The sequence below is a fragment of the Typopeltis vanoorti genome, chromosome 10, assembly GCF_054136105.1.
Source record: "Typopeltis vanoorti isolate ZY-2024b chromosome 10, IOZ_Tvanoo_1.0, whole genome shotgun sequence".
In the NCBI taxonomy this organism is placed as follows: domain Eukaryota; kingdom Metazoa; phylum Arthropoda; class Arachnida; order Uropygi; family Thelyphonidae; genus Typopeltis; species Typopeltis vanoorti.
Window position 1 is genome coordinate 10,532,601 of NC_143558.1, and position 16,877 is coordinate 10,549,477.

General features: G+C 36.8%; 1 protein-coding gene across 1 annotated transcript in view; it reads left to right on the forward strand.

The window, feature by feature from the left end:
- Positions 1-16,877, forward strand: part of LOC150102169 (serine/threonine-protein kinase D1-like) — a 250,179-nt gene that overhangs the window by 195,012 nt on the left and 38,290 nt on the right. Inside the window, exon 16 of the mRNA XM_090399630.1 lies at positions 11,815-11,913. Coding sequence (XP_090255756.1) covers positions 11,815-11,913 — 99 coding nt within the window. The remainder of the gene's footprint in view (positions 1-11,814; positions 11,914-16,877) is intronic.

A 16,877-nucleotide genomic window follows, 5' to 3' on the forward strand; every position in this document is an offset into this window, starting at 1 on the left:
TCCTTTGTTTAATGAAGCTGCCACTTTATTATAATAAGTAGATTACTAAAACATCACCTCCCTTTAGCAAATTCATGCTATCCATCAAAGATAATGCCACTGTTGTCAGCCCAATTCTGGTTCCTGGTTTTGACCAGTCTCTTCAATAATTTAACGGCAACAACTGACACACAGATAAACCTATAATTTGAGGCTTGAGTTCTGTCACCTTCCTTATGAATCAGCACAATCTTGCTGAACGTAAGACTCATATTAAAGGAATACGTCAGGGTAGATGTCAACTGTCTGGCACCGTCCTTCAAAATATGTGGTGATATACCATCCACTCCCACAGTCTTATTAAAATCAAGTTTGCTCAATTCCCATATACTTGCTACTCACTTACAGTCAGTCCCCTCCTCATCATCCAATGCTCTCAAACTCTCCATGTCACATTCACAAGAATAAAAGACCTTTATGGACTGCTCATTAAATATCTCAAGTATTATGTATATTATGTAACAACCCAAGTACCAAAACGAACTTCCCAACACAAAAAATTATCAAACTACCATACACCCAAAACATATACAAAGCCTATAAATACATCTTCAAACATACTGACTACAAACTGGTATTCACCACAAACCAAAAACTGGCAAATCTCCTAAAACCCACCAAACCTCACACACAGAAAGAAATATTTGAACATCACAATGTAGTCTATAAATTTCCCTGCCAAAAAGACTGTGATATCACCTACACAGGTTCCACCATCAGGTCTTTATGGGCAAGACTACAAGAACACTTCTGTGATTGTAACATCCCTATTCCTGAACATTTAAACACTAAAAAACGTAACATGAAAAAGAAAAATCGAATACAAAGCACAGGAAAAACGGAAATAGCTGTTCATGCCCTTGAACAAAAACATACCCCACAGATCGACAAGGCCATCATAGTAGACAGACAAGACAATGACACAATGCTAAGAATATCGGAAACAATAGCCATAAAATGTGATGCGAACTCTATCAACCTACACAGGCCCTACATAATCTCCGAGGTTTGGAAGCTTCACAACATAAAATTGAGGTCACAACACCGACCAATAGGCGATAACACAAACACTTCAAAAACAGAAGCACCTACCCGACCTGACATAGCATTCACTTTCCCAATGTGTTCAGGTGATGACCAAAAATAGTCAAAACGGACCGCACCCCGTCAACCCCCTTTCCCTTCCCTATATAAAAAATCAACCCTTTCACCTTTCCCCACCCTATATAACATAATAATATAACATATATGTTTATATATATTACTGAAAAAAACCCGGGTTTTTTTAATTTAATTCTCCCAAATTGCCTACCCCCCCCTCCACACACTCAGTAGTTTTCGGACATTGCAGAAAGAAGAAAAGCCGCAACACTCAGAAAAAGGTATGTGTAAATTTCTCTTCCTTATGCTACATATACTTTTTGGTAAATTTACATCTACAATGCCCTAATAATCCATGAGTAAATAGCCAATGACATTTAAACAGGGGCACTCCTAAACTGAAGCAGGCAAAATAGCTGTAATTATAATAATATCTCAAGTATATCTTTTCTTAAGGGGTGCTTAAGGGTCAAAGCTGTATAACTGAGAGGAGACCTCCACATAGCCTTTAAAGGAATGCGGAGAACCGACCAGGGCTTCTGACCTAATGTCCAATCCTCACCTTCTCGTGGTGCACCCTGTTGGGTATCTACTTTGATACTGAACGAACGAGGATGGGCTGGCAATTTGGGATTTAGCCGACCAAATTGTATTCTTATTGGTTAAACCAAAATAAAAAATGATGGTACAACATGACAAAATTTCATGCCGGCTGGGGCGTCGCCCGGTTAAACAAGGCCCCCGTTGTTTTCGCCAGGGAACCAGGGCAAACAGCGAAAAGTCAGCTACTGGAACAAATCTGAAAACAAACCCCAACTCAACATCACCAGAGTTAAAGATCGGTACTATCAAAGTAAGAAGCCTGAATGGCAAAGAAATGGAGCTAGCTGAGGAATTAGATAAGTATCAGATCGACATAATAGGGGTGACTGAAACAAAAAAGACCAAAACTGGTGAGATCTTTCTGAGCAATAAATACAAAATGTTATATTCAGGCAATGACAATCAAGGAAAAGAAGGAGTAGCCATAGTATTCAACACAAAATACGAGGCTAATCTTCTTGAATGGCAGTCAGTCTCAAGTAGAGTAATGTGGGCAAATATGAGAATGGGGAACTGGACAATGAGACTTATTTGTGCCTATGGTCCCACAGAAGGTTCTACTAAGGTAGAAGTGGAGGAATTTTTTGAGGCTTTAGAAAAAGCAGCTGACACAATGAAAGAGGAAAAGTTGGTCCTTGTTGGGGATCTAAATAGTAGAGTAGGAAATGATTGTGAGACATACAAAAATATTTTGGGAAAATTTGGAGAAAAGAGCAAAGCTAATAATAATGGCAAATATCTGTTGGATTTCTGCTCAGGACATGGACTGGTTATTACTAACACCATGTTCCAACATAAAAATGTGCACAAATTCACATGGAGAGAAGAGGCTAGGAATAAGAAAAGTCTCATTGACTATGTTATTGTTGATAGTGATGTTTTCTCCCTGGTGCAGGACACCAGAGTGTACAGAGGATTTGAAATTGGAAGTGATCACTATTTAGTCTTGAGCAGGATAAAATTGAATTTCATATTGAAAAGAATAACATGTAAGAAAGTTTTAAAGCAAATAAAAGTTGAGCAGCTCTCAGATGTGAACTGTAGACTAAAATACAGAAATATTATTGAAAAGAAAATGAAAGAGTGTGAGAACAGGAATCAAACCTTGGAGATTCAGTGGCAAACTCTGAAGGAAACATTGATTGATTCTGCCAGAGAGGCATGTGGTGAGGTTGTGTGCAAAGATAAAAAAAATCAGAACTCCCTGGTGGACACAGGAAGTTAAAGAGGCAGTGAAGGAAAAGAAGAAAGCATATCAAAAGTTCCTGGCAAATAAGTCAGCTTTTACTCTTACAGAATACAGAGACAAATGTAAGAAAGCTAAACAGTGTGTAAAACTAGCTAAACAAAAGTCATGGGAGGACTTTGGCAAGAATATAGAAAATAAATATCAAGAAGGTGGCAAAATATTCTGGAGGTTGTTGAAGAAGCTTAGGAATGGAGGAAAGAGTGCTGTAAAAGGAATTAGAGATGATAAAGGTGAAATGAAAACAGGAGAAAAAGATATCCTTGAAGTATGGAGTAATTACTTTGAAAATCTGCTAAATGAAACAAGCAGTGATGACAGCACAGTGATAAAAAACACTGACCAGGCATGCAGTCAGGAATACATATCCATACTTGAAGTAGAAAAAGCCATCAAAGGCTTGAAATGTGGAAAGGCAGCAGGAGTAGATGATATTCGACCAGAAATGCTGAAGTATGGTGGTATAAGAGTCTTACAGTGGCTGCACTGCATAGTTCAGAAAGCCTGGACAGAGGGACGAATTCCTGATGATTGGAGTAGAGCTCTCATAGTACCCATATATAAAAAGGGAAATAAAACTGAATGTGAGAATTACAGAGGTATTTCCTTACTGAGTGTTCCTGGCAAGATCTATGCAAGTATACTTGAGAAACGGTTGAGAAGAATTGTGGAAGAAAAGCTTGGTGAAGAACAAGCTGGATTTATGCCAAATAGAGGCTGTCAGGATCAGATCTTCACTTTACGACAAATAGTCGAGAAAGCATGGGATTATAACAAAGATCTATATTTAAGTTTTGTCGATTTGGAAAAGGCATATGACAAGGTGCCAAGAGAGAAGCTATTCAATACGCTGCAGTTATATGGTGTCAATGGGGCATTATATCAAGCAATTCTTTATTTGAGTTGTGAGTCAGCAGTTAGAATTGAAGGAAGTACAGGAAGATGGTTTAATGTTAAATCTGGTGTGAGACAAGGATGTACATTATCCCCTCTGTTATTCATTATCTATATGGATCACATTATGAAGGAATGTGGTATTAAACCTGATATCAAAATTGGAGATGTTAATGTCAGCTCTTTGCTTTATGCGGATGATGTTATACTTCTAAATAAATCCGCTACAAGTCTGCAAGATTCTCTGACTAAATTGAATAGCTGTTGTAATAGATATGGTATGAAGGTCAGCAATAAAAAGACAAAGACAATGAAAATAGGCAGAATCATTGTAAATGTCAACTGTGTTGTGAATGGAGAACTTGTGGAACAAGTAAAACATTTCAGCTACTTAGGCACAATTTTTACTGAAGATGGTAAACTAAATATAGAAATAGACAACAGAATCAGCAAAGCTGGTATCGTGGGAAGTCAATTGAATAAATTCATATGGAATAAGAAAGAAATTAGTCGGAACACTAAATTAGCTGTATACAAGACTGTGTTCAAACCAATTTTAACTTATGGATCTGAGAGCTGGGTCAGAAGTAAAACACTTGACCAAAGACTAGAGACCGCAGATATGAGAGTCCTGAGAAAGATTAGAGGCGTGAACAGATGGCATCAATGGCAATATCATATTAAAAATGAGGATATTAGGAAAGAACTTGACATTGTCAGCATCCAGGAATGCATTAGCAGAGCTAATCTCAGATGGTATGGTCACTTAAATAGAATGGGAGAGGAAAGATTAGCAAAACAAGTATTCTCTGCCAGGTTGGCAGGAAAACGACCCAGAGGAAGACCAAGATATAGGTGGATTGATACGGTACAAAGTGCGTTAGACGATAGAAATATAAGATCTGATACTGTTGGAGTCTTGACAAGTAACAGACTGATTTGGAGGAAAATTGTAGATAGGAAGTTAGTAATGATGTAATTTTTTCATGTTGTACTGTCATATCCTGTACACCCCTTGAGGGTACATGGCAGGAATTTGATGATGATGATGTATATCTTTTGCAGCAGTTATTCTTACTCCAGTTTCTCCATCCTTGCATATTCATTCTTTTTTTTTTTTCTGCCATTAGCTAATTGCTGCTCATACTGCACTTTTGCTACCTTTACCAACCAAGTCACCCTCCTTTCCTGGTTTTTGTATTCCTCATGGAATTGATTATTATCACTAATCTTAGGTTGCCTTCATAATGCCTTTTTCCTCTGTATTGCATGCTTAATCTCTTCATTCATCTATTTCACCTACTTTATTTAACCTTCTGACCCTTGGAATACATTCAGACATTTCTTCTACTAGATAGTTCTTGAATATCACCCAAGCAGCATTGATCTGCTTTCCACCCAACTTTTCATTCCATGATACACCTGCAAGCTTCCTCTTGAGCTTCTCTTAATCACCACCCTTGTAGTTCCACATATAACTTTTCCTCACAGAGGTCTTCACACTACTGGCAACCACCCATATAATCACTTCATGGTCACTCTCACCAACTGGAGGGCGATTTGACAGTTCATTTATATTAACATTCTCTGATGAGATGATCAAATCCAAGACCCTCAATCCTTGGGTTGACGGTCTTGAATTTACACCGCCTGAGGTAGTTGTCCCTCAAAAAACTCATTTTCTTTACTTCTGGTTGGTATCTCATCGTCTCAGTCTATATTGCCATAATGATCACTCTTTTCTTATTTACTTAGCTAATTTCATTATACATTTCATGATCACTACCGTCCACATTAGCAGGTTTATAGCAACATCTAAGTATTTCATTGTATTCACCTGTATCTCACACCATACTGCCACTATTTCCCTCTTGCATCGCTGTATTGTATGGACAATTCTTTTTCTATCATCAATGGAACTCCTACCCCCCCCCTTTTTTTTTTAACCCTTTCTGTTGTCATGAAATACATCATACCTTTCCATCTCTATTCTTGTCACGATGTTATCCTCATCCAACCATGTCTCACTTATTCCAACAACTTTTGGGTGAACAAACTGAATCACTGCAACCATTTCATTTACCTTGTTTCTTATACTCTTACATACATACCATCTCATTCATGGATTTATAACAAGTTTCACTGATAGAACATATTAGATGTGACTTCTCCTTCATACTTTCCTCAAACTATTTCTTTTCCTTTTTATTCATCCCAGAATCTTCTTCAAATTCCCCTAGATCCCAGGTCATCACCTGCCCATTTTGTCCTCCTCTTCAAGCATCAGCCTTTCTCACACTGTATTCCCATTTCTCTGTTTGTCTCCCATACTTGTTCCACTCTTCTCTACACTCTTCTTCATTCTACTAGGCATCTACACTCTACCCATTTCTTCATTCATTCATTAGCCCCACTTCAATGTCTCCTTCCCTACTCTTGCTCTTTCACATTACTTTTTACTTGATCAGATTCATTCTCAGCACTCATTACTCTTCCTTCCATCAGTAGTCTCTCTAAATGACCAGCTTCTTCAACACCAAAACTATTCAGGTGCAATCTATCACTCTTATACGGTTCAATTTGTCCTTCAAACTCATTCTACACATTAACAAACTGCACTCCTTTCTCCTCACACATTTATGCTAGCATATCATTCACAATCTTTGCTGTCCACTATCATCTCATCACTGTCATACCTGGACAACACACTGACTACCTTTCCTATCACACTATTATCTTTTATCCTTCTCAACAACCTCTTGATATCCAATCTTACATTTTCCTTCTTCCCAGTCAAGTCATATATCCCTATTACCACCACCATTTATGGTCACTCATTCCTCATATCCAATGCCTCAATCACTCTATTCATTTTACCTCCAGAAAACAAACCTTTGCTTCTTCTCATTTACTACACCTCTAAGAATCAAATCCCATACAATGTCATTTTCGGGTCTTTTGTTACCTTTTTCATACAGACATGATTTGTTTTCAACTTCTCCACTCTTCCATACATATCTACAATGATCTTCATTTCAATCCACATCCATCTTATCTCTTTCCTCATCTTCACCAACTCAGCTTTCAAATCTTCCGTCATTTTTTTGCTATCATTCACTCTCTCTATTTTATTGCCATTCATACACGATTTTTCACCATCAGTGCCACTCACCACCTTTCCACTATTTGTACTCTGCTTTTCAACTTCAGTTATATTCATGTTACTTTTGTTCATTTTGCACAACTTATGGACTCTACAACTGTGTTATAAATAATTATTTTAATTTCCCGACGTTTCGACCTTCATATTAAGGCCAACATCTGGAGTATACATACACACACACACATATATATACAGAGACAAACTAAATTACATTTCATATAGTATGCTGAAGAGACAATGATTTGATCAACAGTCTATTGGCCTGTCCTCTAGTGAAAATAAAATTACAATAAATAAATGAAATAAAATAAATTAACTACATCAAAGCTATATTCTATTTAAGACAACAACATCAGAGAAACATTCTTTCATATAGATAGTTTTGTTACAGTGAAAATGATGTCCTAATTTAATGACCATTGTTATATTAGATTTAGGATCCTGGATTACTACCTATGGTTCTGTTTAAAATTAATTCTTAGAGAGAAAGGTTAAATGGGTAGAATATGTGCTTTCCATATGTTTGGGATTTTTAGACCATCATTAATTGTTAAGATTAGGGTGATTGATAAGAATCTCACAGGCCTCCTTAAATTTACGTTCATACCATGTTTTGGTGTGATGTAAACAACAAGCGCTTTTCCAGTCAATTCTATGTAAAGTGTTCAGGGCATGATCAGAAAGACCAGCTTGACCATAGTTATTATATTTAATGTGTCGTTTATGTTCCTTTTTTCTGATAGGAATTGTGTGTTCTCTTTCCCCTATATAGGGCAAATTACAGGCGCAATGAATATGATATGAATGAATATTACAACCAAAATACTATCAACAAAATTCTGTACAAGACCTCACTTAAAAACAAAAATAAACAAGACTATAATAAAACTGTAACCATTCCATACATTAAAGGGATATCAGACAAAATAAACAGAATACTACAAAAATACAACCTTAAAGCCACCTTTAAACCTCCTGCAAAATTAAATAACTTACTCAACACATCCCTTGGGGTATATCGTATTCATTGCACCTGTAATTTGCCCTATATAGGGGAGCCCGCTGTCCTTCACCCTCGCGTGGAAATATACAGTAGGGGTGTCAGGTGGCAGTCAGAGCCATGATCTCACAGCTGAACGGATAGCCCTGTCCATTCGGGACAGTACTGAGATATGTGTCCTAACAAGCACCGACTTGTGGTAAAAGTGAGGTAGGAGATAGCGGGAAAGGAGAAACAGTCTTTGCTGTGGCTTGAGAGGAGGTTTCCTCAAAGAAGCAATCCCATCTTCTAGGATAGAAGGGACAGAAGACTTTCCCTTTGGGGTGAACATGATACCAAGGTATCTCCACTCTTCCAGGATGGTCAAAGCATGCAATGGCCTCCTGTGCAGGGAAAACTCTATAGTCTTGACTTTAAGCTTCGTGTCATGACCAAAGGAGACAAGAGCTAAAGAGCAGGATTTCTCTACATAATAGAAAGGCTTCGAATAGAGAAAAAGTCAACTGCCCAGTCAAGGAGTTCCTGCAAGCCTACCTTAGTAGAGGCTATGAGAATAAGATCTCCGCAAAGGCCATAGCTTTAAAGGAAGAAGCGCCTAGAGAGTAGCCTATTTGACTAGGAAGAGAGTGAAGAAACTCATCTATGACACAGTTAAAGAAAAGGGGAGATAGAGGATCACCCTGGCGAACACCCCGCACTGCGGGAATAGAAGTTGCATGGGACCCTGTAGTGATAGTGATGGAGCTACCTAAGTATAGCTTCATAACATAGGAAAGAAAGGGTTCTGGACATCCAGCAATAGGCAGTTCTTGAAGGAGAGCAGGAACGGAGACACTATCAAAGGCCTTTTGGAGGTCCAGCGACACCATATATATAGAGGCTTAAAGCAGCTTTGGGAATCAGAGAGAAGAGAAGAAAGAAGATATATTCTCGGCAAGCCGTCCAAAGGAACAAAAGCTGTCTGTCTATAATTATGCTGTATATATTGCTGAAGCCGTTTGACTAAGATTTTATGATAGAGTCTAAGTATCACAAGGGAGATGGTAATAGGTCTAAAATCTGATGCACAGCTTGAAGTTTCTTTCTTCAGAATGAAGATAGATCTTATACTCGCATCTCCCATACCACTTTTTGATATCTGTCAGCCATCCCTTTTACCTACACTAATATTGTATAATCTAAATCCATATTCTCCAATTTATGCAACAGTATACCATGCTGTATTCTGTCAAAAGCCTTAGCAAAATCCAACAGCATCATGGTGTATCCATTCCCCGTGTCTAGTTCAATGGTAGCACTGTTATAGAATGTGAGCAAGTTGCTAAAACATGACCTTCCCCTAGTAAACCCATGTTGCTCATTGCAGAGATTCACTGTCAACCCATTTCTGAATGCGAGCCCTAACCAATTCTTTCAAAATCTTCATCACCACTCCTGAGATACTAATTGGTCGATAGTTAGATACATCGGTCTTTGCACCACCCTTGTGCAATGGAATTATCATACATCTTCCCATTCCTGCGGAATCTTCCCTGTTCTGAGCCTATCAAAGGAACAGCCAGTTCAGCTGAACACTCTTTTGGCACATATGCTGATATTCCATCAGTCCCTATTGCTGAATTCTTATTCAGTTTGTGCAACAGCTCTAACATCTTTTCCTCACACACATGAGTTTCTTCATCCAGTGAAGAGGTAGGAGAGTGAGCTGTGTCATGTACACCAGGTTGGTAGCTTTTAACAAAATGGGCACTCATTAGTTGAACAACCTCTTCTGCATCTGTAACCCTCAAACCATCTGCATTTAGAAGAGTTATTCTTTCGTATTCATTCTTTCTTTTACTTGCAGCATATTGATAGAATTCCTTTTGGTTGTCTTTAGCACACAGAGCCAGTTTCTTTTCATACTCACTTTGCTTTCTGTATAACAGTTGTGACTATTTTAGCCTGCTGCTTATAATTTTCATAATGCCTGTCATCCTTATACAACACGGTATTCCTTCCACGTCATCCTTTTTTTACGAATCTTTTGCTTAATAAGATTACACATCCATTTGACTCCTACCCTATTTATTCTTTGAACTCTTGGGACACACTCTGATATCACATCATTTAAGTATTGTTTAAATGCTTCCCATGCACTGTCGATATTCTTCCCATCTATCAGCCGATCCCTTTCCACTGAACTCAGTATACTCCTCAGTTGGTCATAATTTCCTGCTTTGTAGTTCAGCATGTAACCTTTTCTGAATGGAACATTCATAAACTTAGTCACTTTCCAAGTGAGTACCAGATGATCACTGTCACCAACCAGAGGCAAAAAAGTTACATCTTTAACTGAAACACCCTCTAACATTATAATCAAATCTAACACTCTTTGACCTTGAGTTCCTCCTGTCACATGCTGCTTGAGGAAGTTGTCTCGCAACACCTCAATAAATGCATTTTCATTCTTCTCATGAGGTTCTACTGCTACCTAATCAGTATTTGGTAATTAAAGTCTCCTATTATGATGCATTTCTTCTTCTTCACTAGTAGCTGATCCACCAGGTCTGTAACAACACCCCACTATGTAATTGAGCTTGTTAGATTCCACCTCAGACCAGATGGCTTCAAACTCAGTGCTGCATGAAATACTGTTAGTAGTAGTAGTACTACTACTACAATCATAGGTCTCAACTCTAACTGGATTCAAGTCATCTGATATCATTAGCGTCATGCCCCTTCTTAACAATAATGTATCCTCTACACTCAATACCAGTTAGTATGTCTGATTCTGATAGCCACTTCTCACTACAATCTGAAGTCCTGATATATTGACTAAGGCAAGAAACCCTACCCTTTTGTTTCTGATACTCCTAGCATTCGTGTACAGACATAATAATCTACCTGCATGTTCTTTTGTATACTCTTGTCTGCAGTCTGCATGCCACAGTTGGACAACTTGAAGATCTCTATTCTTTTCTAGTGCCTTATACATGTAGACATCTTTGCCCACATTTGATGGGTCCAAATCAGACAAACACTGAAGTCAAAATTGTTCTCTCCTCATCAACATTTCTATGACAAAGCCCATTTCCGTCATTAACACAGTTATATAATATTGTTGCTCTTACACTTACATTCTCACCATTCCTCCCTTTATAATAATCATTATCTTAGTGAAACTTGCACTAAATTCCAGTAGAGTCCTGCCTAAACCTTATAGCTTCAATGTTTATCTAAAGAAAATTTACTACAGCAGACCTTCCATTATAACCAGCTGTTCGTTTTTGGTCTCTCCATTTTCAGTAGTGCCTTTATAGCTTTATAACATCAAATAATGGTGTACTTTTATAAGGGCAATTTGTTTGAATTGGATTAACTGTTTTCATATGGAGTTCAAGGTTTTCCTTCACTGATACTTGGAGTTTTTCTTTCTACAAAACAAAATACATAATCCAAAAAGCTGAATTATGTATTTTGTGATAATCACACCTACAAATGATATTGGAATCCTCCAGTTATGCGTTAGTACCTTAGTTCTAGCCTTGAATTAATAGCAAAATGGTCTCAGCCAGTGTGGATAAAAATCATAATCACTTTAAAAAATTAAAAAAAAAAAAAAAAAAAAGTTGACTAGCATTTTACAGATATTTTAAGTTAGTCTTCCATTTGACAGATGTAATATTAGCATTATGGCTTAATCCATAATTCACTCAACCTCAGTCTTCTTCAATAGCGAGAGTTGAATGTTAGCTATAAATTTTGTGTATTATTTTATAATTTCAGATACTGGGAGCTCTGAGGCATTTACATTCCAAAAATATAGTCCACTGTGATTTGAAACCAGAAAATGTGCTATTGTCATCAGATTCTGACTTTCCTCAGGTGAGTGGCATTGCAAGATTATTAGTTTTGTAAGTTGTCTTTTTAATACTACAATTATTTTTAATATTTATCTTTATACTATGCACCAGATTGTGTGAAAAACGACAAAGTATACCATTTCTTTCATTTTGTGGCTGATGCTGTAGCATCATTCCATCCTACTCTTTTCCCATGTCTGCCATAGGTTCTTTTATCCTCCACTTGGGCCACCTGCTTGTGGCAGAGGGAAGCATGCTGTGATGGTAATTACTTACCTTTTCATTTTTTCTCTGTTTCTATGCTTTCCATATTCTTTGCTCAACTTCTGAGCCCTTTTCAGCCCTCTGTCATATTTACCATGCAGTGTGATCCATGGACATCTGGAAAAAAGGATCATAGTAGCCTTGTATTACTTTGTCTTTGGCAAGATATGTGATCCTATATGGTCCATCCATGATATAGATGTATTAAGAATGTGCAAAAGACATATATATATATATATATATATTTTTGTAATGGCTGACACATGTACAGAATAGCAGAATTTATTTAACTCCAGTATACAATTAATATTTCCTCCTGTGTTATAAACACATCATTAGAGAGAGAGAGAGAAGAAATCAGTTGGCATTATTCAAAATAAGAGTTTTGAATGATGTCGACCAATAACTTGGTTACAACTGAGTTAGCAGGAAATGCACTATTAGCATTCAAAGACCAACAATGGTTAGCTTTTATAATTCAAATACAAGTTTATATAACTTATTCATTATTACCGAAAAAAAATTTAACAATTAATCATAATTACTTCGCATTACTTTGGATGGTGTCATTAACACATTCGCTGCCATGCTCCTCAGGCATAGTTTGTTCCCGCACGCCAAGTGCTTTTTTGTGTCTTCAAGGTCACTACGAGTAATCTCGTAGCCGGCTTAGACAGAATTTTGTTTCATACGCCAACTACAAGTAATCTCGCATCACTTCCACCTATATATTGCATGCGCTGACGACTGTGTTTATTGCTTCTAGTCTAGTTTTAGTTTCTACTCTCTAAGAACCTTCAATTTCGCCATGGCCAGTAAAAGAAAACTTACTGATATAGAAGTAGAAGCTTATGCTAATATGAGCAATGATGAATTTCATGAAATCCTTGGATCATCTGTGGATCCTAAATCTTATATTTCATCCTAAATTTTATATTTAGGATGAAATATAAAATGGATGGATAAATCCATTTTATATTTCATTAAATATTTCATTCTTATTTTGTTCTTGAATGGCAGTCAGTCTCAAGTAGAGTAATGTGGGCAAATATGAGAATGGGGAACTGGACAATGAGACTTATTTGTGCCTATGGTTCCACAGAAGGTTCTACTAAGGTAGAAGTGGAGGAAATTTTTGATGCTTTAGAAAAAGCAACTGACACAATGAAAAAGGAAAAGTTGGTCCTTGTTGGGGATCTAAATAGCAGAGTAGGAAATGATTGTGAGACATACAAAAATATTTTGGGAAAATTTGGAGAAAAGAGCAAAGCTAATAATAATGGCAAATATCTGTTGGATTTCTGCTCAGGACATGGACTGGTTATTACTAACACCATGTTCCAACATAAAAATGTGCACAAATTCACATGGAGAGAAGAGGCTAGGAATAAGAAAAGTCTCATTGACTATGTTATTGTTGATAATGATATTTTCTCATTGGTGCAGGACACTAGAGTGTACAGAGGATTTGAAATTGGAAGTGATCACTATTTAGTCTTGAGCAAGATAAAATTGAATTTCATATTGAAAAGAATAACATTTAAGAAAGTTTTAAAGCGAATAAAAGTTGAGCAGTTCTCATATGCGAACTGTAGACTAAAATACACAAAGATTATTGAAGAAAAAGCAAAAGAGTTTGAGAACAGGAATCAAATAGAGATTCAGTGGGAAACTCTGAAGAAAACATTGATTGATTCTGCCAGAGAGGTATGTGGTGAGGTTGTGTGCAAGGATACAAAAATCAGAACTCCCTGGTGGACACAGGAAGTTAAAGAGGCAGTGAAGGAAAAGAAGAAAGCATATCAAAAGTTCCTGTCAAATAAGTCAGCTTGTGCTCTTAGAGAATACAGAGACAAATTCAAGAATGCTAAACACTATGTAAAACTAGCTAAACAAAAGTCATGGGAGGACTTTGGCAAGAATATAGAAAATAAATATCAAGAAGGTGGCAAAATATTCTAGAGGTTGTTGAAGAAGCTTAGGAATGGAGGAAAGATTGCTGTAAATGGAGTTAGAGATGATAAAGGTGACATGAAAACGGGAGAAAAAGATATCCTTGAAGTATGGAGTAATTGCTTTGAAAAACTGCTAAATGAAACAAGCAGTGATGACAGCACAGTGGTAAAAAACACTGACCAGGAATGCAGTCAGGAATACATATCCATTCCTGAAGTAGAAAAAGCCATCAAAAGCTTGAAATGTGAAAAGACAGCAGGAGTAGATGATATTCGACCAGAAATGCTGAAGTATGGTGGTATAAGAGTCTCTTACAGTGGCTGCGCTGCATAGTTCAGAAAGCCTGGACAGAGGGACGAATTCCCAATGATTGGAGTAGAGCTCTCATAGTACCCATGTATAAAAAGGGAAATAAAACTGAATGTGTGAATTGCAGAGGTATTTCCCCACTGAGTGTTCCTGGCAAGATCTATGCAAGTATACTTGAGAAATGGTTGAGAAGAATGGTGGAAAAAAAGCTTGTTGAAGAACAAGCTGGATTCAGGTCAAATAGTGGCTGTCAGGATCAGATCTTCACTTTACGACAAATAGTCGAGAAAGCATGGGAATATAACAGAGATCTGTATTTAAGTTTTGTCGATTTGGAAAAGGCATATGACAAGGTGCCAAGAGAGAATCTATTCAATACGCTACAGTTATATGGTGTCAGTGGGGCACTATATCAAGCAATACTTAGTCTTTATTTGAGTTGTAAGTCAGCAGTTAGAATTGAAGGAAGTATAGGAAGATGGTTTAATGTTAAATCTGGTGTGAGACAAGGATGTACATTATCCCCTCTGTTATTCATTATCTATATGGATCACATTATGAAGGAAAGTGGTATTAAACATGATATCAAAATTGGAGATGTTAATGTCAGCTCTTTGCTTTATGCAGATGATGTTATACTTCTAAATAAATCTGCTACAAGTCTGCAAGATTCTCTGACTAAATTGAATAGCTGTTGTAATAGATATGATATGAAGGTCAGCAATAAAAAGACAAAGACAATGAAAATAGGTAGAATCATTGAAAATGTCAACTGTGTTGTGAACGGAGAACCTGTGGAACAAGTGAAACATTTCAGCTACTTAAGCACAATTTTTACTGAAGATGGTAAATTAAATATAGAAATAGACAACAGAATCAGCAAAGCTGGTATGGTAGGAGTCAATTGAATAAATTCATATGGAATAAGAGAGAAATTAGTCGGAACTCTATATTAGCTGTATACAAGACAGTGTTCAAACCAGTTTTAACTTATGGATCTGAGAGCTGGGTCAGAAGTAAAACACTTGACCAAAGACTAGAGAGTGCAGATATGAGAGTCCTGAGAAAGATTAGAGACGTGAACAGATGGCATCAATGGCAATATCATATTAAAAACGAGGATATTAGGAAAGAACTTGACATTGTCAACATCCAGGAATGCGTTAGCAGAGCTAATCTCAGGTGGTATGGTCAGTTAAACAGAATGGGCGAAGAAAGATTAGCAAAACAAGTGTTCTCTGCCAGGTTGTCAGGAAAACTACCCAGAGGAAGACCAAGATATAGGTGGATTGATACGGTACAAAGTGCCTTAGACGATAGAAATATAAGATCTGATAAGGTTGGAGTCTTGACAAGTAACAGACTGAATTGGAGGAAAATTGTAGATAGGAAGTTAATAATGATGTAGTTTTTTTCATGTAGTAGTATCATATCATGTACACCCCTTGAGGGTACATGGCAGGAATTTGATGATGATGATATTTTGTACTGAAAATAACAGTACATCATTAGTGCATAGAGACAAGCAAATCAAAGAAACAAGAATACAAGGCGCATACAACAATTGGTTTACCAATTAAAAACAGTTGCTGCGTGCTAGAAATGACTATATTTATTAAAACTATATTTGATGTTCACATAAAATGAAAATCTCCCAAACTTTTGGATGAGAGAGAGACAATTGTTCTTATTCAGGTTTGGCCAATGTTAAAGAACTTCACAATTTCTTTGAAAAGGTGTTCATATTTAAAAATGCTTCTGTGGAGAAGATGAGCTTCATCCCACCCCGATACTGTGTTTAGTGTCAATACTATGTTGTGCCAGACCAGACTTTTGAGGTTTCATGTATTCAATATAATATTGATGTTCATTAATTATTTTTTCCATAGAATGGCCTATCTGCCCAAAGTATGTCAAATTACATTCACAAGGTATCTGGTAAACACCAGCTAATGATAAAGGTCACAGTTTGTTTTTATTTATTACTATTATTTGTATATTAATTAATATTAATATTAGAAATTAATGTATTAATTTCTCGTATGCAGCAAATGTGTTTAATTGTTAAAGTTATTGTGTTATGTACCTTGTATTCCCATTTCTCTGATTTGCTTATATCTATGCACTGATAATGTACTATTATTTTCAGTACAAAATATCTGTACTTTCATTTCATTAAAGTTAATTACTGTGGTTATCATGTAATTTGTTGTTTATAGTTATGCCACAGGCAATTTTTCTTTTTACTATTCTGATACAAACTGGTGGCAAAAGTTTGATTGTTGCATAGGTTAGTGCGAAAGGTAAATAGATGGCATAGATTTTTCAAAAAATGTTATGGTGCTGTGAATGTAGTACATATGTACGAGGGCGGTCTAAAAAGTTCTCGGCCTCGACCATAGATGGCAACACTATTGGCAATGTTTTTTTTTTCTAAGTTGGTACATCTGTCATAAG